Below are 24,410 nucleotides of genomic sequence, written 5' to 3'. Positions count from 1 at the left end.
GAAAATAGGCCGGTATGAGCCTAGGTGGCAAGGAACTCGGTCTGGCTTGAGAAATTAGAGTATTATTGATTCTGGCATGGAGTGTGGTAGTGTGCCGTCCTCCAGTGCTGCTTTATAGAGTTCTACTAGTCGGGGACTAGCAGGGCTGAATAAGTGCAGAAGAACTCTAATGGTAGGCCATCTAGACCTGGTGCCTTTTGTGTGGCCAGGGTTTGTATAGCTTGTGTCACTTCTGTTGCAGCGATGTGCTCCTCTGGGGCACTTTTGTCAGCTGTCGCTATACAGGGTAGGGAGTGCTTCCAGTGTTTCTTAAGGCACCGGGTTAGGGGCTGTATATAGGGCTGTGTAGTATTCCTGAAACGCATACAATATGAGTGTTTGGGAGTGGACTGGGGTGCCTGTGATGGTGGGCACTTCCGTGATAGTTTGTTTGATGGTGCCCTGTTTCACTAGCCATGCAAGCAGTGTGCCAGCTTTGTTTCCTTCCCTGTGTACCCTGGCTGCGTGTGCTCTAAAGTTATATCTTCGGAGGTCTGTGAGCACCTACGTGTATGCAGTTTCAGCGTCGGCTACCTGCCAGCGTGGCCTCATTTCTATCTGCCGCCTGTGTCAGTGTTGCTAGTTTTTGTTCCTCTTCAACTATACGCCGCTCTAGGGTTTTACACACTCCGGAGATGTGTTGGATACACGTTCGTCTTATCACCAACTTGAATGTGTCCCACTCTACTGTCCTGGCTGTTGCTGTATTGTTTTTTCGCAGAAATAGTTTTGGATGTGTGTTCTTTGCATTCATTTAAACACTTGGTCTTCCAGGCACTCACGTGGCAGGTGTCAGGTGGGGACCGGTGGTAGGTGTGGCTGCCATGCTAGGGTGAGCATATGTGAGTCAGGATCCGATAGGATCCAGCCCAGATATTCCGATTTCTGGACCATAGGGATAATAAGAGGGGAGCATAAGAAGCGGTCCAGGCAGACCCCGAGATCATGTGATATAGAGTGAAATGAGTATAGCCTAGTATTGGGATATCTAGCGTGCCGTGCATCCACTAGCGTAGAGTGCTCCATCATTGTGTTAAAGCGCTTTGTGTTATTGCCGGGGAGGCTGGGTGTGGCGGGTAGGATATGTCTAAGAGGATGTTTTGTGTACAATTGTAGTGTCCCCCTAGTTACCAGGGTTTCTGGGTATGTTGGGCCAGTGGGTGGGAGAGGGAGTCCCAAAACTTCCCCTGTTCTGTGTTTGCTGCATAGATACTTCCCTGCAGAATTGGTTGGCCGTCTAGGAGCCCCTGGTATAGGGCATAACTACCTTCTACATCTATCGTTCTGGACAGTTCCTGGAACGAAACTCCTGGTCGCACCCAAATGAGTGTTCCCCGCGCAAACGCAGAATATGTCGTTGCACGGAATGTACCTTGCCAGCGTTTGCGTAGCTTGTCGAGCTCTCCTGCCATTAAGTGTGTTTCATGCAGCAGTGCAATTTGCGCATTTTGGCATTTTATGTAAGCGTATACTGCATATCTCTTGCGTGCCGTGTGCATGCCTCGCACATTAAATACAAAAAACAATGCGCGACTCTGTGTACCTCAGAACCTGGGTATAAATTATAAACAAAAACAATTGTTCTGTCGGCTATGCACAACAATTTCTTTGAAAACAACAATTCAGTTTTCTTAGTAGTTATTATGCAATTCTTCAAAACATTAAATGGCATAAGGAACACACACAGGACACACATAAAAGATCGACAACAATTATATGGGGTATAGCGTTATATATATAAATTGCATCATTTATATATACCCACAAGTCGATATAGAGGCTGTCAACAAAATATGAAAATACAAGGTGATACGTGATTAAGTGACATATTGTGCTCAGTGATAAAGGTGTATTATGTACAAAGTGATTCGCATATGTACAAGGGAAAGGGGGGCAGAGTACACAATGACTATACTGCTATATCCAGGTTTATTCGTTTGCAAGCAAAGCCTTGAACTGCACCAGAAAATGTCATCGACGTTTCAACCCAAATATATGCACTATTGATTAGTCAATGCGGGTCTTAATCAGGACTGGGGGGAGGAGGGAGGACAGCCTATGGTTTAATCAGAATGAATCCTAATTGGTAAATCCGTGTTGGAATGTTGAGGTCGGGTCAGCGTGATCACCGCCCCATCTAGTTAATTCAAATAATGCTGGCACGCAAAAGCGGGTGAAATCTTAAACACCACTTCTTGGAAATTTCATAAGCGTGAGGGTGAGGACGAAGGATCAGGTAAATTCATGATGGTTCAAATGAGGCAATTGCTTTGTACAAGTGAAATCACCGTATTCACAACCTTTGATTTTCTTGTGAAATAACTGATTATTATGCAAGGTTCAACGTCCCTACTGGAGAACCAACCTGTACTATTTTAACACACCACAAGAACAATTCTTTTTTGGTCCAACAAAATATTTTGTATTGTACATAAATCAATGAACATGGCTGTCAATAGAACAATACAAAATAGGGTAATTAAGTGATTAAAGTGCAAAAAGTGACTTTGTGGTGATATGTGAAAAATGTGCTATACATATATTATACAAATAGGCCACACTTAACAGCAACAGTAGTAATGTAATACTGTCCAATGTTTTCAATGCATGAATACAAGACCAAGAATTACTGTGTGCTGGGGTCTGTGCAACTGCATAGACTAGCGTGACTACAACGTCAACGTTTCGACCCTAGAGACTAGTGCAGCTTAACATGCGTCAAGGGCGGGTCTTCATCAGGACAAAGGATGGGTGAGCAATAGTTGACAGCCAAAATTAATCGAAGAGGAATCCTATGTAATGAATAGTAAAGGATCCAGGAAATTCCGCATCCGTAGACGCACACCGAGCGGTTGTGGCCTGGGAAAATGTTCAAATTTCTAAAGGTCTCCACCAGCCGGTTGGAGATTAATGATTTAAATGAACGCCGCCAGCTTTGCGGTCGTTACGAAGGGGAGCGGGAGACGTGACGTCTTCGGTCTATTTCCACCAAATTACTGATGAGGGCACCGTTTCCAGAGCAAGAACAAGTAAATAATCCCGCAGCTGCAGAAGGCAGGGAGAATCTTGCCACCCCCCCCCCTCCCCCCCCAGGAAGCCCACACACTGTTTCCCCAGTTACTACTGACCTACTCATCAGAGTGGACAGATACAGAAACCCACTCCAAATAGCTGCACAAATAGTGTTAGCTCACTTTCACTGGTCCTGACGAAAACGCCCCCTATTCTCAGCTGGGCATAATGGGGCTGAAACATGTTGACCCTATATACGGACTATACACTAGTGCTCTGGATTGAGTAACACGATCCATATATGCACACTCACTGTTTTTAATTTCTTCAACATACCCCTCTCAATAAATAATTGCTCCCTAAAGAGGATGTAGAAAGAATTTTAACCTCACTCCACACTGAGCACTTAACTTTTGGTCTCTGGACACTACTGCAATACCAGTGGTTTACCTCCTGGTGGAGGTCAGCATACCGAAAAGTAAACCCTATGATGATGCTGTGACGCTACGAATAGGCGGAGAACCAAGATATACCGCCCTTCCACCTACGTACGTGTATGAGGGTTTTTTACAAGAGGCATCACTAACGACCCTGGTTATGAAGGTACAAGTGATCCAGCCCCCCCTTCATTTTTTGATCTTTATAAAAATAGGACCCTCAGACCCACTCTTTTTTTGGTGTAAAATAATTTATTAAAACTTACTCAATTTTTCTAAATTGGTGTGAAATTTTTCTTGGGTTGTGTTTTCACTTTATTACTGTTTATGTGCCGTTTAAATACTTTACACATTGCCGCTAAGTTAAGCATGACTGCTTTTGTGCCAAGCTGACACAGAGGATTAAGCACAGATTAATTTAATTACTTTATTGGTTCACCCTGACAGGGATTGCGGCTGTTGCTTGAGCAGGGTTAACACCCCACTCAACCAACAACCCATTTTCTCACATGAACATTGGCTAATTCTACATGGATTACTTGTATTTTTTAATATTGAACACGGGCTGAAACCACATGCTCTAATTACAGTGGGGCAGTTGGCCATTATTTTGCGCAATCCTTTGCCTGGCCCTGGATTCTAGACAGCACTCACTCACCTCTTGCTTCAGCTAACATTTTTTGATTATCGAGGTCAGTTTCAGTCTTTATCATCGAGGGGAAAGGGAACAGCGCGTGGGCGCTTCAGAGAGAGGCACCGTAACTAAATGAAACAGGAGATGCAGCTAAGCTCCGTGATTCAAAGTTCTTAGCAGCACGTGTCACGAGTCCAGTTCGTCGTGGGATTTACAGTGAGACTCCTTTTCAGCGCCAGCAACTCGCCGGACCCGCTGCGCGGGTCCCGCAGCGCCCTCTTAACACCGTAAGGGTGCTCTGGAACAGGGTTGAACTAAGCGGGGTGAGCAGTAGCCAACAGGGCTGCGAGCTGCAGGGGACTCCATTGCCCAGGAGTCCCTGCGTGCCCAATTGCTTCCACCTGGGCTGCTCTCCCTGTTCGTCACGCCCCCGTACCTATTCACCCCTCCTATTAAGGGAAGGTCATTTCAGCGACGCGGGAGCGCCCGGGGATAAGCCGTCCAAGGGCGTACAGGGACGGGCCGGGCCCATTCTCTTTCACTGTGGACTTGAGGACTTAAAGTATGTTTTAGTTACGAATGTGATGAGATACTTAATGTAGTCACTGTGTGTAAGTTTAGATTTATTTTTATTTTTTGAAGCATCCGTATTTTTAAATTGTATATACTTTTTAATGATGTCCTCATTATCAGGGAAGGGTAGGCGGGTCACAGTAAAGTCAAGTAGCGGTAAAGCCACTGGAACCCTGGATGATTTCATTATCCGGGCTACAGGGATACTGGATAAAGAAATCGCCCTCACAGAAAAGCGTTTGTCTCTGGATTTAGTTACGGGGAAACGTTCATCCCTGGGACGGTTTGCCTCTGTGGTCACTCCTGAAAAGAGTATAGTTAATGATTTGGAAGCTAGCCCAAATTTAGTTGTAACCCCAGATTTTCAAGAAATACCTATGGATGATGTAGCGAACGGCCCAATAGAGGATCGTACTGTATTGAGTTCCATTGGGGATGGGAACCAACACTCTAATTTGAACTTGGTGGGGCCTATTCCCTTACAATCCCAAGTTTCGGATCCTGTTCAAGCAGTTACAAAAATTAGCAAACGTAAAAGAGGGGGAGGTTACATGAAGGGAAGGGGAATACGATCGGGAGATCCCGGTTATCTGACTCATTGCTGCCAAAATAATACCAACGAAGATTTGTTAATACACATTGAGAAGTTGGTAAAAAGTCTTTTGATACCCCTTATAGAGAGAACACAAATTGTTAACTTAAAATTGGACCAACTAGAGCATTTAATATCAGTTAACACACATTCGCTGGAAACTCTGGCTAATAACAGTAAAACCCCTGAGTCCTTGGGGAATCGTATTAGAACAAAGAAGGGGGCTCAGAAAAATTCTATTCAAAATCAAAGTAATCTATCCCAGCCTATTGCATCTGCTGATTCCCAGCGAATCCCCGTACAGTCAGCTTCAACTAAACCTACATTGGCGGCTGATGTGGGCACTCAGTTAATGTCTATTACAGCTATGGCGTCAACATTGAGCTCAACTACGTCTAAGCTAGCGGCTGCACCTGAAGATAAATTAACTCCACTGAGCAGTTCATTAGTCTTGGGTAAAATGGCACCTTCAAGCAAATCAACCTGTGTGAACATACCTCCTGATTCTGCCCCTTTTATGGCCATCCTGACAGGTGTCCCAGTGGTCGCACAAAATAAACATGAATCAAGTCAGGATTTATCAAATAAAGTCAAATTTTGGCTCGACAACAATAGACCACTTCCCCCAGCTTCTGTTACAAAAATATTAAGTGTATGAAGGGTCCCTTGGGTTGGTCCAAGCAAGAAGGATTTAGAGGGGGATTGTATCCTTATTAACTTTAGGGATAGGTGGGTCAAGGACTTAATTTGTAACAAAGCAAGGTTTGCCAGAATGGGGGATATTCAATGTATAGGCCTTGAATACTTTTACTCCAACCTGTATCATGCTCCCTTTAATCCTCGCTACTCTGGGTCAAGATTGCAGGGCAATAGTTACTCTGGGTGGATACAGAGTAATACTGCATCTCGACCTTCCCAAAATCATCCTGGTTTGTGGCACCAGGGTGATGGAGGTTACATGGGGCCGAAAAGTTTTAATAGTTTCATACAATTGCCCTATGATCAATCAAGAATAAGATTTCAGGGGGAGGAATACCTAGGGTGGATGTCAAATAACAATATTCCTCTAAGAAACCGTTTTGACCCATTGGCGGGAATGGAGGGTTTAGATTGACCATTAGACAAGAAAAGGGAAAATGTTTCATTTACTCCAGATCTGGCCATGGTGGAGAATGAGGGGGAAAGGCAGAAGGATAACTCGGTGGTGGATGTTTTCAACCACAATGCACAGCCTAATCTACTTTTGGACACTCAGGTTGTCAGTAATTTGGGCTGTGTGCCAAACCCACCTATTATTGGGCACGACCTGGTAACTCCAAAAGAGCTTGTGGATGATAAACTAGGGGAACATACGTTGTGCCTAATCTCATGGAATATTGCAGGTCTTGCGGGTAGGTTGGAGGACGAAGCTTGGCTGGATTACGTGGGTGGCCAGGATATCCTGTGCTTCCAGGAGACATGGAGTAGAACGGGTGGGGAAATCTTTTAATGTCTTGGCGGTGCCATCACCAGCTGGGAGGGCTAGGGGTGGGATAATGACATCACTCTCCATTAAATTGAAGAACTTGATAACTTCAAAAATAGTGGATACTCCCTGGTACCAGTTGCTCCTGTTGGAAAATTTGTTCCCAGAGCCCTTGTTATTAATTAATTGGTACCACAATGTTTTTGATAGGAATGATGTATCCACAATTCAGAGTTTGGAGGAAGCAATACGTAAGGCTCGTAGCGAACGACCTCTATTATCTGTTATTTGGGTTGGCGATTTTAATTGTTCATTGTGCAAGTACGGGGGTTCAAATGTGTGTGGTCTTGAGGACCTAAACGAACAGCCCCTGATGCATTTTAAACACACGCCCCAGGGGGACGCTTTAAATAATATCATTGTCTTAAATGATTTATGTATGGTAGAGCCCTGGGTCGCCCCAGACATATCGCCAATACCAACCTTTCAGGGAATAGGAGGTGCAATGAGCACTATTGATTTTGTATTTGTGTCCAGTAATTTTCTCCATTATGTTAATAGGCTTGAGGTAATAGCAAATGCTGTAAGTGATCATAACCCTTTAATGCTATCTTTGTGTGCTCCTGCTAGTAGAAAACATCCGGTTTGGGAGCAACCCATAAAATATAATAAAAATCAGGGTGTTACCATGAAGTGGGGGAAAATAGATGCTGTAGGCCTAGAGGCGGAGATTTTGAATGTTTGTGAAACTGAGATCGATTCATGCCTATTGCCAACATCTGACTCAGACAAGGTCATTGGGAGTTTCGAAAAATTATGCGGGCACGTGGCTGAGCACCTTAAAAAACCAGGTGTTTTAGATGGTTTGATTCCGCATGCTCCGCCTCACATAAATCCCTAAAAGCGGCCCTCATACAAAAACCAAGAAACAAAGAATTGATAAGATCGACTAGAAGGGCCTATAAAGAGGCCATCACAAAGAGGAAGCAGGAGTTGAAAAACCGTGCCTGGGAAGATCTAGAGAAGGCCTCTGAGTTAAAAGATAGTAGGCTCTTCTGGGAAGTAGTAAATCGCCCCCTGTTTAAAAGTGACGACAAGGAAAGCATAGTGACGCAGGTTACTGGTGAATCTTGGGAAGCTCACTTTGGTAAAATTTTTAATCCCAAAGCACTATTACTTCCGGATCTGTTGGATGACGCAGGGGTTTTGGTGGTACCATCCACAGCTTCGCTCCTTAGCTCTTCGCTCACATTGGAAAAGGTTGAAGAAGCCTTGAGGAAAGGTATACTATTAAAAGCCCCGGGCCCTGATGCTGTCCCTTTGGACTTTTTTAAACACAATACTGAAGTATGGGCACCATTATTGTTGAACGTTTTTAGGGCTGTTGTTCTTGGTCGTATCCCTGTATCGTGGAAGGAGGCAGTGGTGGTGCCGATTTTTAAGAAGGTCGATAGGTGTGATCCCCGATGCTATCGCCCTATATCTTTGATTGATGCATCATGTAAATTATTGGGAAGGGTCATTTTGGCCAGATTGGAAACATGGGTAGACTCTGTTGGTCTAATTGTGAATTCCCAGTATGGATTTAGAAGTGGGAAGGGGACAGTTGAACAGTGTCTGAATTTGGCGCTAATAATTGGCAAGTACATGAAGGCAAGGAGTTCTGCAATTTACCTTGCCTTCATGGACTTGTCAAGTGCCTTTGACACTGTTTGTAGAAGTAAGTTGTGGCAGATGATGGACGACATGGGTTTTGAAGAACCCCTGGTGACACTTCTCCGTAGATTGCATGCAGCAACGTCTGTGGCTATAAGGTTTGGACCTGGGGGCGAAACAACAAAATCCATTCCCTCAACTGAGGGGGTGCGTCAAGGCTGCATTTTGGCGCCTTTTTTGTTCCTAGTATACACAAACGGATTGGAGAAGTATTTGTTGGACCACTGTTGTGACTTTCCAAAGGTAAATGGTAGGAGTATTCCCATACTTTCATATGCAGACGACACTGTTTTGATGACCCTCACTGGAAATAGTTTGCAGGTGTGCCTAGATGCTTTTAACACCTTTATGCTGAACCTTGACCTGAAAGTAAACTTTGCAAAACCTTTTGCAATGGTCTGTGGTCCAAAAGGGTCAAAATCAAGGAAATTTGTGGTGAATCACTTTACCATTGAAAAGGTGGATAATTTTAATTACCTTGGAAATCTTTTCAACAACAAACTAAGTTGGGCCCCATTAATGAAGGCTCGAGTCCAGAGTGCCACCCGCTCCATAGAAGGTCTTTTCCGTTTTTGTGGTAAGCTGGGTCAAAAACCTGTTGCGCATCTTAAAACCTGATATATATATCCAAATGCTTGTCTGTGGCCACCTACGGGGCAGGGGTATGGGGGACCGAAAATCCCTCAGTAATACAGGTGATGGAAAATAAATTCCTAAAACGGGTATTATTGATCCCATCGGGCTCATCAAACAGTTTTTGTCATAACGAAATGGGAATGACCAAAGTGACTGATATTATCCGTCTGTCGCCCCTATTATTATGGGGTAAAATATGGTTATCTGATGACCTGCAGCTCTCCAGAGAAATTCTTTTAGACTGTATGAGCCTGGATAATGCAAAGCAGATCCCCTGGCTGTCATATGTCAGTGACATGCTGAACAAGATAGGTTTGGGTTATGCCTATGATAATCCTGAAAATATCCAGGGAAACATAAAAACCCAAATTAAAGCAAGTTATTGGAAATGTTTAGATACATCTTGTTAGGGAGGCCCAACTAGTTATGCACCTAAGTTACAGCATCAGTTTTATTTAACTTTTACAACCAATGTCCAATGGCGGTTTTACTTTACGAGGTTTAGGCTAAATATCCTTCATTTTCTCTTCGCCTTTCCTAAACAAGGGGGCTGGTGTGAGAGGCTACCCCCTTGTCCTTGTAATGACAGAGTTAGCCAAAGTACCATACATGTTGTCCTCTTTTGTTCTTTATATCAGGAACCAAGGACTAGATTCATTAAGCCTATCCTGAAGGGGCGGCAACCATGTACTTATAAAGAAGGCTACGACTACTTGTTGTCATTATCTTCTGTTGAAACTTGAGGTGCCATGTTAAATTTCATACGAGTCTCACTTCAGATTAGGAAACGCTATGGATAATTTAGCTGTAGAACTGTATTTTGCCATGGGATTTGTATTTATGCTGTATGATGGATTTTCAAATTACAATTATTGTTTTATAGATGGATTATCTTAATTGTGTATTTTATCGCTTTTTAACTTTGTGCTTTTATGATTCATTGTATGAATCGAATAAAGATTTTGAACCGAACCGAGATATTAGTTTGTCTTTTTACCCATGACTCAGAAGTGTCTTATGCTAAGCAAAATAAACGTTTTCATTTGCTTTGGTTTCATAACCTAGGCTTACCTACCATAAATGTTTCTTGGTTCTGTAGCTTGGTTTAGAAACAGGACTTTTCTTTTGAGTTAAAGGAATTTCTGTGGTTAGTTGCCTTTTCTCGAGATTAATTTTCTTAAATCATTTTATTTTGTAAGTGAACTCCCATCCAAACGTCTGGCTTCAATCATGAGAACTGTGATGTGGTCTATTGAGCCTTTGTTGGGGAAGGAGAGGGATGCAGTCACTGATTTTTTTTTTTTTCTTTTCTTATTTCAAAGTATTTTATTGATTTTATATTCAAGACATTAGCATTTCTGTTACAGGGTTAGCCATTTGTAGCATGTATAACCGTGTTTGCAGTCACTTCAAAACATATGCTTGACTATGTCTTTAAATGTAGGCCTCATTGTAGTGTATTTATTTCCCTGTATTCACCAGACGGTAATGCCTGGGTGGAGAAGGATTACTAAAAATAACCTGACTCTGCTAATGCTGGCGGTTAAGAAAAAGGTCAGAGCAGTCAGTTTTCCTGCATGTCCAGGCCTTTCCTTTGCAGTGGTTCGCTGCTTTGTTGACCTGAAATGTCTTCGCCAACAGGATGGTAGAAGTATAATATTCCTCATCTGTGGTAAGGATGTCTCTGGCCAATCTTTGGTGGTCTAGGGCTTTCCCCTCAGTGTGACACCACTGCTCTGCAGGATTCTGGGAGATCCTTTGGTGTCGGTCATAAACTTCTCCAAAGAAGACCAATAATGCGGGTCTTATTTGGAGCAATATCTTCGTCACTACCTCCTCTGTAATTCCTATTTGAGATGGACCTCACTTGAAAAAAGCATGGCCCCTTTCAAATCAGACCACACCCATCCACCCACCGTTGCGGACGTAGGCTCCTTCTTGCAGGTTTTCCCAACACCATAACCCACATTCTAAACACTGTTCTATTCATAATGGAAAATATGTAGCATCCTTTGTAAGGTGTGTCTCAACAATCCATACACATTATCCTATTTTATGATGATGGCAATGGTTGGGAAAAACTATAGCCATGTAAAAAGGACCCTAACAATTGTCCGAAAACAAGAGCAGCTAATTTTGAGGATCTATTTTTCCGAAAACTGCCAAATTTAGAAAAAGTCTAAAATAGTGTATGATTCACTTACAAAATATTAACATAATTTCTTTATGTGCAGCTACATTGCCTGGTATGTGGGAAAGAACAATAACAATTGGAAGTGCTGGGAAGGCATACAGTGTTACAGGTTGGAAGGTATGTGGAAGAAGAATTTATACTCAATTGGTATTTGTGATATGTAAAGCTCTGATAGCTTTTCACTTATGGGGCTATTGCTAAGTTTTGGAATAAATACAATCCCCACCCGCAGAATTTTGTGGTCTCAAAAATTGCATTTGTCGAGCCTAAGATCATTTTCAGCTTTCAGAAAAAGGCCCATTTGGTTTATCAGAAGTATACTTTATTTTCAAATTCCATCAATGTACTTAAAGGCAAACTGCATCTATCAAGTCGCATATAGTTAGAAAATCGGAATGCTTTAAAAAATGGGCTCATGCATTAACTTTACAGTTCCTGAAATTGTGTAAATAAGCATTTGTAAATTAACAAAATATAGATTTATAACTATGAATAACAGGGATGTTTTTCATTGACGGGTTGTTTGTGACATCAACTAGACAGCGTGAGAAACTTGGTTTGCCTATGTACTCACCCTGAACCGAAAAACATTAATTTTTTTATTAAATTACCCATCTTTATTTTTATGTTATGTATGGCATTTTATTCCATTTTCCACTGTAGTTGTCACCTGTGCAGGAGTAGAGGAGCCATGGGGCAGCCCTAGACACCCGCATCCTTTCACTGCCCTGTATTAAACCTGGTGTCCTGCCAACCACCCCACCACCCTCTGATCATGTCACCCATCCACCACCCAAATTTTGACAGAACTAACTGGCATCATGCCACCCTCCTACACTGCCCCTCAGCATTACTCTTCCTTCCACTGCAAAATATTTAAAAAACTTGAGGCCTGACCTCTTGGCACCCACCCCCATCACCCTCTGCGTTTATCATCCACCCTCCGCCCAAATTAGAAAAAACAATACATGGTATTCTGCAGTTCAGTTACTCCATTCTCTCTTCAGCCCTCCCTCTCGCTGTGCCCAAATAAAAAATACTCGACCTATCTTTCCTCTACTCCTGCTGAAGCAGAGATGGTTAGGCATTTTGCTGCTTCACCCTCACATTTTTCCCCAATTTTGACTATCGGGTACTGATTTAATGACTCTGTAATGCACTGGCCCCTACTGACCTGGCCTCAGTGCATGTGCTCTGACCATTAAGAGTGTATGTTTAATTGGCTTATACCAAATTGACATAGGTTAACTTATTTATAAGACCCTAGTATATGGTACCATGGGTACCCAGGGCATGTAAGTTAAAGTGTCTGTCATGTACTGCAGCACTTATTGGGCCACCACAGGTAATGCAAAGTATAGCATGATCCCCAGTCTACACTGCAGGCTGCTGGAGCAGTTTTAAAATGCTAATTTAACTTTGACATTTTAAGGAATGGCAAAACCCAAACCTTCCTTTTTAATATATGTCACCCCAAGCCAGCCCCAGCGAGCCCTAATGCCGAAAGTAAGATATGTGCTTTATCTGCCCCGACAGTAAAAACCCCACATAGTCCTTTTTACTATAGTAAGGCTTGTAGCCCAATTACAAATACAGGATTATGCACTGACAACTCAGTAGTGCTAACATATGAATGCGAGTACTAAATATGATACTTCAAGGTATCAGAAGAATCCTTACAATAAACCTGACTTGTTCCTCAAGGTGAATATCATCTATCTTTTGCACAAATGGCTCTTTAGAAATCTGTAACTTTGTTGCACAAGTTTTCCAGTGACTGTTTAAGGTTGCACATAAGTTGCTACCCTTGAGACAGCCTTTTGCCCTCAGGCGGAGAAGTGTGAACGACTCTCAGGTAGGATCACAAAAGATCTGCCAGGGCAGGGGGTGTGACTGCCCCCTGGCAGAAAGGCTAAACAAGGTGTGAGCCCAAAAGGCAATCTTCAAAGGGGAAATCACCTTTGAAGGGTAAATGGTGATCATACAGAGGAGGAGGTGCTCTTTTGGTTTTGCAGACAGGCTGGCATCTCAGGCAGAGGGGTAAAAGCCTTAGTTAAATTGGATTTGTCAAGGGGAGTGGAGCCCTAAGTAACCACACCTCTGGGATGGGCTATGGCGCTCCACACATCAAGAGAAGGGTTCTGTGATGTTGAGAGTGAGCAGAATAATGCTCACTGGAATAGCTAGGTGCCACACTTCACGAGACGTCATCAGGCAGGAGGGACCTGATAGCCCGATTGGCTTATTAGGTGCCCCATCCCCCTGGACACGTAATGGGCATGAAAGAGGCACCCCTGGCACCCAGACCTCAGAATCATGTCTCTGCTGAAGAATGGACTGAAGGACTGCCATGCTGTACCATAGATCCAGTGAAGAAGGGCTGCATTCAGACTAGACAGCAGCTGATGACCCTTGGGCTACCAAAGAGAGAACTGTGCCTGTGGCGCCTTGCTTGAGTAAGCGTCATCGCCGAGCCTCAGACAGAAGAAGTGACTACAAGAGTAATTTGGCAAACCTCCTGTTACAGTTACAGGGCTACAAAAGCTGAAGAAGCCTGCCTTGGTGAGCTGGGAGCCAAGACCACCTGAATGCCGACTTGCAGCTTCAGAGACCAAGTTCCAACCCTCCTAACTTGCACCAAGTCTGCTGGACCTGGGAGAGTCGTCAAAGTGTAGTTTGGACACCTGGCAAGGAAGTTATCATCAGGTAAATGGAACCGCTGGTTTCAGTGTAACCGGAGATCAATAGGCCAGCGGTAACTGTTTTTTGACTGGACTCCAGCTAGACTTTGAGGGGCATCAACCCCCGTGGCCAAAGTCTCCCCACTGTATTCGTGGACCGAGGAGTAGCCCCAGGAAGACCCCCATCACCAGATCTGCATCCTTCAGCATTTTCTAAATTATGATTCCCTGGCATCAGGACCTCTCCATAGAAGTCTGTTGTAGTTTTGAAATTCATCTGCCAAGACTATTGACACCATTGATATTACAGCAGTAGGAATAAACTTTTGTTTCCTATTACTGTGATGTAGCAGCCGTAAATTACTGCATTCAAAACCCAGCGTTCGCACTACTGGCTCTCAGTGACAGCAAACATAAGAAAGTTAGTGTATATATAGTTCCAAACCCAAACGTCTCATGGTAGCTGAGCATTTCATGCTACCATCAAGTTGTGGACGAGGGGGGGAACAACTACAATTGAGCACCCCGCAATGCACCTCAACTACACACCCAGGGGCAGACGAGTCAGGGACGTTGTTAAACCTCAATTTAATGAGGCAGTGTGTCCCCAAGATAAGCGACCATACAGCATATCAAAATGCAGTCAATAAAGTCAGGACAGACTCAATAAGTTGTAGGGCTGAATTAGAAACGTTAGGAAGATTTATTACAAAAATTGATCAGGTACAATATAAAACTTTCAAATGCAGATACATGAAGTCATTGTAGTGAAGGCTTCCAGGAATAGGGAAATGCAGAAAATTGTCCCAAATGTGCAACTAATTCAGTAAGAAATCAAAGAGCATCCCTCCTAGTATTGAAAAGGTCTGTGGCTCACCCCCAATAGCAGAGGTTTCCATAAGAAATCTTCTCATGGAACATAACTGAAACTTCAAATTCATCATTGTGTGAGCAGAATTAAAATTTTGAAAAGTAAGAACACAGTTAAATTAAGCATCATAGTGCTTTACTAACTAAGAACTATCCCACCACATGAATATTGATTCAGCTAGAGGGGCTAAAGACATCCAAAGATGGCAGAACAAACTAGTTACAAAACAACATTGAAATATTATAAATGATTACAATACAGGGAACTAGCGGAAGAGACTTAATGTATTACTTGGAGAGCAGCGAGAACAACGTCAATGAAAATAAACATTAGTTTGCTTGACTGTGAGCAAAAAAAAATAATAAACAGAGCACGTTCAGGATGAGACATCTGGGGCCGTATTGAAGAAAGTGCCCCAGGGCCGCAAAGGGCATGTGCGCCTGCTTTGCACGCCTGCGGGGCACTCCGGTATTCCAAAAGGGCCACAGATGCTTGTGCGCGTCCTTTCTGTAATACAGATAGCGCTGGTGCACATATAGCCCCTGCGCTATCACCAGAGGGTGATCCCTCCTGTTCATGAGGGCGCAGCCCCATGCAAATTAAGGAATTCCTATGCATCTGCGCCCATGCCTTATTATAGATACGGGAAGAGAGGCAAAGAAGGTGTCAGGAGGCGCACTGTCAGTGCGTCCCCGATAGCCCCCTGAAAGGGGGAAATCCCCTTGCAGTGGGTTAAGCCACTCAGTGCACCCTCCTGCAAGGGGATCTCTAATCCCCCTTAAAAGTGCAGGCGGATTGCGCCTGCACAGTAAAACATGGAGCAGCTTAGAAGCAGCCGCAACATATTTCACTTAAAAGCACTGCCCTCAGGGCAGCACAAGTTTGTGGCTGCCCGGTGGGTAGCACATACAATATAATACAGCGCACTCTCCTTGTTAGTGCCGGGTGCACCTTTTAAAAGGTGCACCCGGCGCTAGAAAGGAAAATGCGCTGCATTGCATAAAACGGCCCCTGTTTTGAACAAGATGGCGCTGTGGCCTAACCGATGCCTAGTTAGCAAAAGCAAAGAAATAGCACTTTAACAAATTACACCAAACTAGTTTCAAAAGCAATACCATCAGATAAGTGTACACATGCAAATTCAAGTGTAAATCTATATTCTGAATGCTGTTAATAATGCACAGTTTTACAACTGCACAAAAAACTCGCACAAACTGTGCCTTCTGATTATTCTACCATCACTGAAATTACAGTTAATACTCTCAGACCCGCAGGCCATCGCAGATGCATTTGCAGATCATCTGGAGAGGCTGTACACCTCCTCGACCACTGCTATGGCAGAAGACTCTCGCCAATTGCTAGCAGATATTCGTTTACCCACCCTGCCCGCTGAAGATAGGAATATACTGGAGGAGGGTCTTTCAGATGATATCCGCATAGCAATAAATAGTGTACAATCAGGGAAGGCGATGGGGCCCAATGAGATCCCAATTGAATTCCTAAAAACATTGGCCTCACAAGTTGCACCTCACTTACGAGAAATGTATAATGAAAGTTATGAAAAAGGAGTTTTATCGGAAGACCAAAGGTTGGCCTCTTTTGTGGTTATTCGGTAGCCTGGGAACTCCACTGACAGCTGCGGAACCTAGAGGCCAATTTAGTTAATTAACGTTGAAGCGAAAATCCTTTCCAAGCTCCTAGCGTCTCGCCTGGTTTCAAGGATGCCCTCATTGGTTCATGCAGATCTGTCTGGCATTGTGCCAGGTTGGAACACTGCATTAAACATCCGTCGTCTTCATAATGTTCAGGGCTGCAAACATCTGATAGAGGAAGACGTAGTGGTACTGACTCTGGACACCAAAATGGCGTTCGATTCCATAGAATGGCCGTACCTCTTTGAAGTGCCTCAACGCTGGTTTGGCCCGAAATTCATAAACTGGATTAATCTGCTAAAGCAGACAGAAAAAAGACAGACCTAAAAGGCCAGGTCAGGGTCAACAACCGCCTGTCCAGGACCTTCTCACTCAGAAGGGGTACAAGACAGGGTTGTCCCCTGTCCCCTCTGCTTTTCTCATTAATACTAGAACCACTGGCCTCATGGGTGAGGGAGGATCCATTGTTTAGAGGGTTGAAGTGGGCAGAAGGAAATGAAGATAGGATAGCCCTTTACGCCGATGATATCCTGCTATATCTGGCGCCCCCCCTATGAATCGGTGAATAGAATACTCAATATCTTCACAAACATTGCAAAATATTCTGGTTATTCAATTAACTGGTCTAAATTGGTGATTTTTGTGATTCCAAAACTCCCCTCAGGATGCGAGGTGGAGGGATTCCGCTATCTCGGAATTTATAAAAGTCTGGATCCTCAGATGTTCCACGACAAAAACCTGACCGTCCCTCTGCAGAGACTACGTAATGACGTCAAGCACTGGAGGTCACTGCCCCTCTCCCTGTTGGGACGTGCTGGCCTTTTTAAGATGCTTGCTCTCCCCTGTTTTCTGTATATCCTTCAAAACTGCCCACACAGGGTGCCCGACTCCTACTTCAGAAACAGAGAGTGAGTTTAGAATGCTATTATGGGACGGGAAGGCACCCCTTATAGCGTTACATACATTGACTACGGGTTGGTACGACGGAGGTATTGCACTCCCAGATATGCGACTATACTATTGGGCGTCACAATTGATAGTGGTGAACCACTGGATCTACCGCTCCCCGCATGACCTGGCAGAATTTCCATAAACGTTTTCAGCTTTATCACACTCTACAGATAGACAGCCAAGGATACCACAGAGGTTTTATAAACATGAAGCTAGTAAGGGACACTGAAAGGCTGCAAGCATAGATGGGCATATATGGCCCTGACAATGATGTGTACATATTTCTGAGCCAATGATTTTTCCAAGAAGTTAATTACACTCGCAGCAGTCATTATGCAAGACTTGTTTGTCTATCAGATGTTGACTTTAGTTATGGTTAATGTGTGTATTTTAGGGTTGTTTACACAGATATTTGTAAACCTTTACAGTGGTCCAAATGTCGTCTGTAAGGAAGTTTTTCAGTGAGAGCCAAAATAACTGTTACAATGGACAAATTTGATATTTAACAGATTTAAATATACATGTTATAACTTTCATGTGAGTTAATGTGCTGAGAAATTAAACATTTGTAGTGAAAAAGAATAAAGGGCCCAGGAAACTGCATTCTTGCATAATTGTCAGGGCTGTGACATTTTCTCTATAGAAACGTTATGGTCCTTTCTTTTATTTATTTTTTACAGTCTATTAATGTCCAGTTGACTCAAATGATGCACTGTTTACTGAACATTATTTATTAGTCGAGGGGTCTCGAACTTTTTCTTCCGCAAGGGTTTATGTTAAAAAAAAATCATCCTGAGCTTCTACTATTAGTGTCGAAACAGTGACCACTGCAGACAAGAGTACAATAGTGGCCACCATATGCAAAATTACTAGCTATGATTATCTCGGTGCATTAGGTAGGGCTGCCAGCAGTGATGTAAAAATTGATTTGTCAATTTGGAATGCCATAGGTCCAAAGCTCCTGGCACCAAGGTACTACTAATAACAATAGTCTACCCAACATCAGATCTCTCAAACATAAACATATTTTGGTCATTCCACATTTTACTCCAAATGCCAGCTTTATGTGTTCTGAATATACACTATTTGTTGTCTCAAACACACTCCCAATTAGGCTAGGTTGCATACAAGAGTGCTACCAAAAGGTAGCTAGAGAGCTGCAAGTAGCTCACAAGCTACTCGTTGGAGAAGCCTTCATTAGTCTGTCACTGGTGTCATGCCATCCAGAACAGACATGAGCATTCTATATAACATTCCACTGTTTATGTGTAGAGATCAGGTCAATACCTGCCAACCAAAAGAAAAATCACAGTGGGAGGAGGGTTAGGGCCTTGGAGGGGACGGTGTTTCATGAAGAGAACTGCCTGAGGGGCACTAATGCCCCCTACACCCCTCAACCCTCTCCCACCTGCTACGGCTGATATCCTGAGATGTTTTGACACTCCTTTATGGACTTCACCTACTTAAAGTCTTCAGAAAGGAGCTGGAAAGCACAATGGTTTACCGCTGGCCTTCCCTGCCACCATATGGTATTGTCTCTTCACCAAATGACTGACTAAAGAAAGCGGATATTGTGTGGTACACTGTCTCAGTTCCAGGTCTTAAACTCAAACAAACGTTGTGTTTCAGAAATGTGAGGAAAATGGGTGTATGTAGCCAACTTTTGAGGTTTGCAAGACTGTCTGGATAAACAAAACGTTGTGGGATCCATGCAAGTCATACTCCCCTGAACTCCTCTTGGTGTCTACTGTTTAGCAATGTCTTGGTTTGGTAGGTTTCCCAGGGTGGTGACTGAGCTAAAGCTCAAATTCCACAGCTACCCACATTGCAGAAAAGTGTGGATTTTACTAAGCGAGATGTGATGTTGCCATGTCATTTTTTGTGCTTTTTGAGCTGCAGGCGCTAAGCCCAGCCACATCATTATGTACTGTTTTTTTGGAAGACCTGTGGGAATGCTGGGTGGCACAAGTCTCGTGAATCCACACAGCTACTGGAACGTTCTTTCACAGAAATATGAGGAAAATGGTTGAGGTTTACAAGGCCTTCTCTGTTAAAGAGAAAAGTTAAAAAGCAAATTTGTGGAATCCAAGAGTCAGACCACCTTGAACTCCAGTGAGAGTCTACTTTTCAGGAATATCTAGGTTTTGGTAAGTTTCTCTAGGTGGTGTGCAAGCCTGGGCCCACATAACACAGGTACCTACATTGCGAAAAAGGATTGATTTTGATTAGTGGTAAGGGCTGTCGCCGTGTCTCGTTTTAGGGTGCTTTCTGTCATGGAGACCCTGGCCAGCCACACAAGTTGGGTACTGTTTTCATCGGGAGATGCGTGGAACTACAGAATAATTGAACATTTGTTATCACCAATTGGATTTCTTTGTGTTCGAGGCATGTGGGCTGCTGAATTCATATCTGTGCATAGATCGCTGCCTAGTGTTGGGTCCGGATGTTTGCACGTTGTTGTCCTGGAAGAGTCTTCGAAGTATCCTGGGATAGGTGACTCCTCCCCTGGACTACAGTGCGCATGGGCATCCTCTCCATCCTCAGATTGTTTTTTTCCGCCATTGGGTTTGGATGTGCTTATCTTGACTCAAGTTAGGAAAAACTTTTTACAGGCCAAAAGGCCTTTAGTTCGCGTCGGTACTGTTCCCGATCGGTATCGATAGTTATTTGTTAGTTTACCAACTTCCAGACCAACTTTTTCGCATCATACCCGACCATCGACCCGACATCGACGATGGAATCGAGGACGCCATTCAAGTGGTGCCCTGTATGCAATGCGAAATATCCCCATGTCGACGTCCACCCGGTGTGCAACAAATGCCTTTCACCAGATCACGACGAGTCCACATGTATGGCCTGTGCCCAATTCCGATCCAAGAAGACTCTCCGGAATCGTCGAGCAGCGAGGCTCGAAGCGCAGCAAGCGGCACCGGCCCCGACCGACATCAACGCCGAGGACGAAGATGTGGAAGACGTGGAGAACCTACCCTCCAGCCCCGCTTCCGAACACGACTCCGGATCGGAAGACGTCGAAGAACAACTCTTTCACAGAGACGAAGCCGACACCGAGGTAGGAGACTACAATGAGGCCTTAGGGGCCGAAGAGAGTAGCTCCGGTGACGAGCAAGGCCTACCTGTACAGACTGTGGATATCCCAGTGCGTCAGTCTATGGCTCCGGTCGAGGGATCGCCTTCGGGCCTTACCCAAGACCTATCCCGCATCCATTCGGCCCCGCCCTCTGGCCCGGCCTCGGACATTCAGCGGCACCCATTACTACCCAAAACGGCTGGTTTCCCTTCATCGAAACCGAAAGCCGTATCGGTTCAGCAGAAACCGAAACTGAAAGTCACACTGGTCGGATCTAAGCCCACCACACCTTCGACGCCAGCCAAACCCGTCGGCACCGACCGCACCAAACGGGACTTCGGTGCCGAGCTTGCAGCAGCCGACGTCGGCGCCGACACACGGAAAAAGACCATCGGTACCGCCAAACCGCCTCGGCTCCCGGCACCGAAACAATCGGCTCCGACCGCAAAGGTCAAAATGGCTGCTGGATCTCACACCACTTCGAAAGCAGCACCAAAGGCACAATCATCGACGCCGTCGACAGCTACTACCTCTCCTCGACTCGATGACCCCGTGGCACCGAAGAAGTCCACGCCTGCCTCAACGGAACCGGTCGGCGCCAAAGAACCGTCGGCGTTCCAGGTGCGGCAAGTTTCAGCATCCTTGCAACGCATCAAAGATAAGGCAGCCCTCCAGGACACGTCAGGCTCCGAGCCGAAAAAGGCTCAAAAAGCTTCTCCGGCACCGGCCAACATCACTTTTGGCCTGCCACCATCCACGGCGCCAAAACTGTTCGAAATCAGAACACATGTCACCCACACCAGGATCACACCTGCAGAACACTCTCCTACGGAGACGTCGCCATCACACATCATCGATGCCGCAACAGGCAGAATGATGCTTCACAAGAGGAAGATAACTTCCGAGCCAGCTTTGGACTCCTACCGGATCCCACTAAAGAAAAAGCTGCCAGTGGATTCGGAACCAATTCTTTACGAGCCTCTCCATACCTCTCACCAAGATCCACAGTCCTTCTCTCCGACACACTCCGAAACCGACGTTTTGGAGGACTACATGGGTGACCACGTCCCCTACCCCGGAGAAATGGACCCTGAAGGCCAACAGGACCCTGACCAAGCTTGGGATGACCCTGTAGACTCAAACGCACCTATGGATACGCAGGACACGCAGCTATATGGTGCAAAAACGTCTCCCACAGAGGACACTGCCGCATTCAACGCCCTCATTGAACGTGCTGCGGCCAATCATGGTGTTCAACTCCACTCTGACACCGTCGAGGACGATTTTCTCATGGATACTTTCGCATCCTCAGAAAGACATATTAAAACTCTACCCATGTTGAAAGGTGTCCTCAAACCAGCAAAGGACATTTTCAAAGAACCCACCAGGGCAAGAGTAATAAACCCCAGAATCGACAAAAAATATAGGTCAGCGCCTGGGGATCCTACCTATATTAGAGGACAGATGCCTCTGGATTCCATAGTAGTCGCGAATGCTCGTAAACGGGCGCACTCGCAGACGACTGGGGATGCTCCTCCCCCGGACAAAGAGTCCAAGGTGTTAGAGACCTCCGGCAAACGGGTTGCAGCCCAAGCAGCTAACATATGGCGTATTGCCAATACTCAGGCGCTCCTGGCTCGCTACGACCGAGCGCATTATGACACACTAGAAACCTTACTACAACATCTCCCTGACCAATACAAAGAGGGAGCAGAGATCCTCATCAGAGAGGGACAACTCCTCACAAACGCATCCATCAAGTGTGCACTGGATGCCGCAGATACAGCTGCCAGGGCCATAAACACTAGCGTCATGTTACGACGACACGCCTGGTTACGAATCTCCGGATTCAAACCTGAGGTGCAAAGTAACATCCTCAACCAGCCGGTCAACCCAGACTACTTATTCGGGCCAGAGGTTGACACCACACTAGAAAAAATAAAAAAGGACACAGACACTGCAAAGTCCATGGGGGCTCTCCAAACGCAGACCTTTCGGAGTGGCTCCTTTCGTCGCCCCGGCAATAGAGGAGCAGGTAGAGGACAGGGGTCACAGCAAACCTACAACAAGGGCAACACCCAAAGTACCTACGATAAAAACACCAGGGGTGGATATCGTGGTTCAAGCACAAAGGGCAGAGGACGCGGATACGGCAATACCAGATCCTCTCCCAAGAACAAACAGTGACGCCCTCTCCCTTCCTCCCGACCACACAACACCTGTCGGGGGAAGGTTACAAAGGTTCCTGTCCACGTGGAACTCCATCACCACGGACAGGTGGGTCAAAGATATTATCAAACACGGTTACTGCCTAGAATTAACCTCGACTCCACCAACAATACCCCCAAAACACCGTCCTATGTCCTCAGAGCACTTAGCGCTATTACAGCAGGAAGTGCTAAGTATGCTGCAAAAAGGCGCAATAGAGGTTGTACCCGTCCACGAGCAAGGTACAGGGGTGTACTCCCTGTACTTTTTAATACCAAAAAAGGACGGGTCACTCAGACCTATACTAGACCTGAGACCCCTCAACCGCTATATTCTTTCGGAGCATTTCCACATGCTCACCCTGCAACAAGTCCTCCCACTGCTCAAACAGGGAGACTTCCTGGCCACACTAGACCTCAAAGATGCGTATTTCCACATACCCATTCACCCATCACACAGGAAATATCTCAGGTTCACTATTCAAGGGCAGCACTACCAATTCAAGGTTCTTCCCTTCGGCGTGACAACGGCGCCCAGGGTTTTCACAAAGTGCCTAGCTACTGTGGCTGCACATCTACGGAGGCAACACATTCATGTCTACCCCTACCTGGACGACTGGCTTGTTCAGGCAAAGTCAGCCCAGCAATGTGCCAACCACATGTCCCGCACCATTCACCTTCTTCACAGTCTGGGGTTCTCACTAAATTACCCAAAATCACATCTCCAACCCGCACACGTACAACAGTACCTAGGTGTGACCATAGACACTCTGGCGGCCACAGCTCAGCCATATTTAGTGAGAATCAACAGCATGCAAATGCTGATTTCCAAGTTCAAACCCCAACACTCCCTTCCCGCGCGAGTGTTTATGCAGTTGATAGGCATGATGGCCTCCTGCATTTTCATAGTCCCACACGCGAGACTACATATGCGCCCGCTTCAGGAGTGCTTAGCACGTCAATGGAATCAGGCTCAAGGGCAACTAAAAGACCTAGTGTTGGTGAGCGGTCGGGCATACAACTCTCTGCATTGGTGGAATCCACAAAACCTTTGCAAGGGCCGACCGTTCCAGGAGCCAGTTCCACAAATAATACTGACAGCGGACGCGTCTCTCTACACAGTGCAAGGACTATGGACAATACAACAAAAGAAGATGCACATCAACCTTCTAGAACTGATGGCAATCTTCCTGGCTATGAAAGCATTCAAAGTACACTTGTGCAACAAAGTCGTGTTGATCCGGACGGACAACATGACCGCCATGTACTATATACAGAAACAGGGAGGAACACACTCTCCACAGTTGTCTCATCTGGCTCAGAGCATGTGGAAGTGGGCCATTCAGAGGAACATGTTCCTCATGGCGGAACACCTCCCCGGCAAGGACAACCAGATGGCGGATCTGCTCAGCAGACACAGCCACCAGATGCACGAGTGGGAGTTGCACCCATCAGTACTCCAACCGTACTTCCAGCAGTGGGGTCATCCAGAGATAGACCTCTTCGCCACAAGCGAAAATGCAAAATGCTAAAGCTTTCCCGCCAGGTTCCCACATCCGCAGTCGCAGGGCAATGCGATATGGATGAACTGGTCCGGCAGATTTGCGTACGCTTTTCCCCCAGCACCATTGATACCGCTGGTGGCACGCAAACTCAGACAAC

General features: G+C 45.2%; 1 protein-coding gene across 11 annotated transcripts in view; it reads left to right on the top strand.

The window, feature by feature from the left end:
* Positions 1-24,410, top strand: part of KYAT3 (kynurenine aminotransferase 3) — a 492,939-nt gene that overhangs the window by 358,391 nt on the left and 110,138 nt on the right. For all 11 annotated transcript variants that reach the window (XM_085602145.1, XM_085602141.1, XM_085602139.1 and 8 more), the window contains one exon: positions 11,339-11,415. In XM_085602145.1, coding sequence (XP_085458271.1) covers positions 11,339-11,415 — 77 coding nt within the window. The remainder of the gene's footprint in view (positions 1-11,338; positions 11,416-24,410) is intronic.

This window comes from Triturus cristatus, chromosome 4_2 (genome assembly GCF_964204655.1).
Source record: "Triturus cristatus chromosome 4_2, aTriCri1.1, whole genome shotgun sequence".
Classification (NCBI taxonomy): domain Eukaryota; kingdom Metazoa; phylum Chordata; class Amphibia; order Caudata; family Salamandridae; genus Triturus; species Triturus cristatus.
Note: the sequence above shows the minus strand (reverse complement) of the source record. Positions and strands in the feature narration are given on the sequence as shown.